At 29.6% G+C, this 861-nt stretch overlaps 1 protein-coding gene across 1 annotated transcript in view; it reads right to left on the reverse strand.

The window, feature by feature from the left end:
- Positions 1 to 861, reverse strand: part of LOC114923351 (synaptonemal complex central element protein 1-like) — a 34,548-nt gene continuing 33,687 nt past the window's right edge. Inside the window, exons 12-13 of the mRNA XM_029286199.1 lie at positions 486 to 575; positions 1 to 58 (exon numbers count right to left, since the gene is read on the reverse strand). Coding sequence (XP_029142032.1) covers positions 1 to 58; positions 486 to 575 — 148 coding nt within the window. The remainder of the gene's footprint in view (positions 59 to 485; positions 576 to 861) is intronic.

Consider the following 861-nt stretch of genomic DNA (forward strand, 5'->3'; position numbering starts at 1 on the left):
CTAATCTTCATTAATGCTGCCATCCTCCATCCCAAAGACTTCCAGCTCTAATCTTAGCCTGAAGTAAATTAAATACTTGAAGTTAAACAATGTAAATAGGATTAAAATAGAAGTAAATATAAAGGAAACAAAAGGAGACAGAAAGCTAGTGGCCGTGTTTTCATTTTTTTTAAACGAAGTTTTTATAATTATAAATAAAACTTGTAGGAGTAGGAATCCTGGTAGATGGTAGAGGTGGTTATCTTTGTTTTAGAGTACTTCAATAACATATTGTTTCTTCAATTAAATTTCGACTGTTGCTTGTATCCTAATAGATGGTATAGATACCTAAAATTTACATTTTGAATCTGCTTCAAATAGATAATGCACCATAGTCCAAGGATAATTACTCCCTTGCCTAGAAATTCTCATCTTTCAGAAATGAATCTGTAGAAGATTAATTATATGTTTACTTATGCAAAATACATCCCCACTTTTCTGCTCACTTGTTGCATTTCTCTTGCAAATCAGAATTGTACTTTGAAGCTGCTTCAAGATAATCTTTTGCTTTTTTGTTTTCCTCTTGAAATAATTCCCTGGAAATGAAAAGGTGTGAATAAGAGTTCTTATAGGTCAAATCTATCAAGATATTCATTGCTTTTGTGGTGAGAAATTATTAGCATATGCATTTTTTATTCCAACAGTCCAAAATTACAAAAAAATATAATGAGGCATTCCACAGCTTTTAATAATGTCTCATGTAATTTTGCTCAAGGCATGTATAATTAATTTTATTTTATTTATTCATTCATTCATTTATATCTCCTTTCTAAACTGTACATCTCCCTCAAAGAAGGGCAATTAATTAATTAATTAATTAAT

The sequence above is a fragment of the Protobothrops mucrosquamatus genome, unplaced genomic scaffold, assembly GCF_001527695.2.
Source record: "Protobothrops mucrosquamatus isolate PMUCROS unplaced genomic scaffold, P.Mucros_1.0 scaffold_13, whole genome shotgun sequence".
Taxonomy (NCBI): Eukaryota; Metazoa; Chordata; class Lepidosauria; order Squamata; family Viperidae; genus Protobothrops; species Protobothrops mucrosquamatus.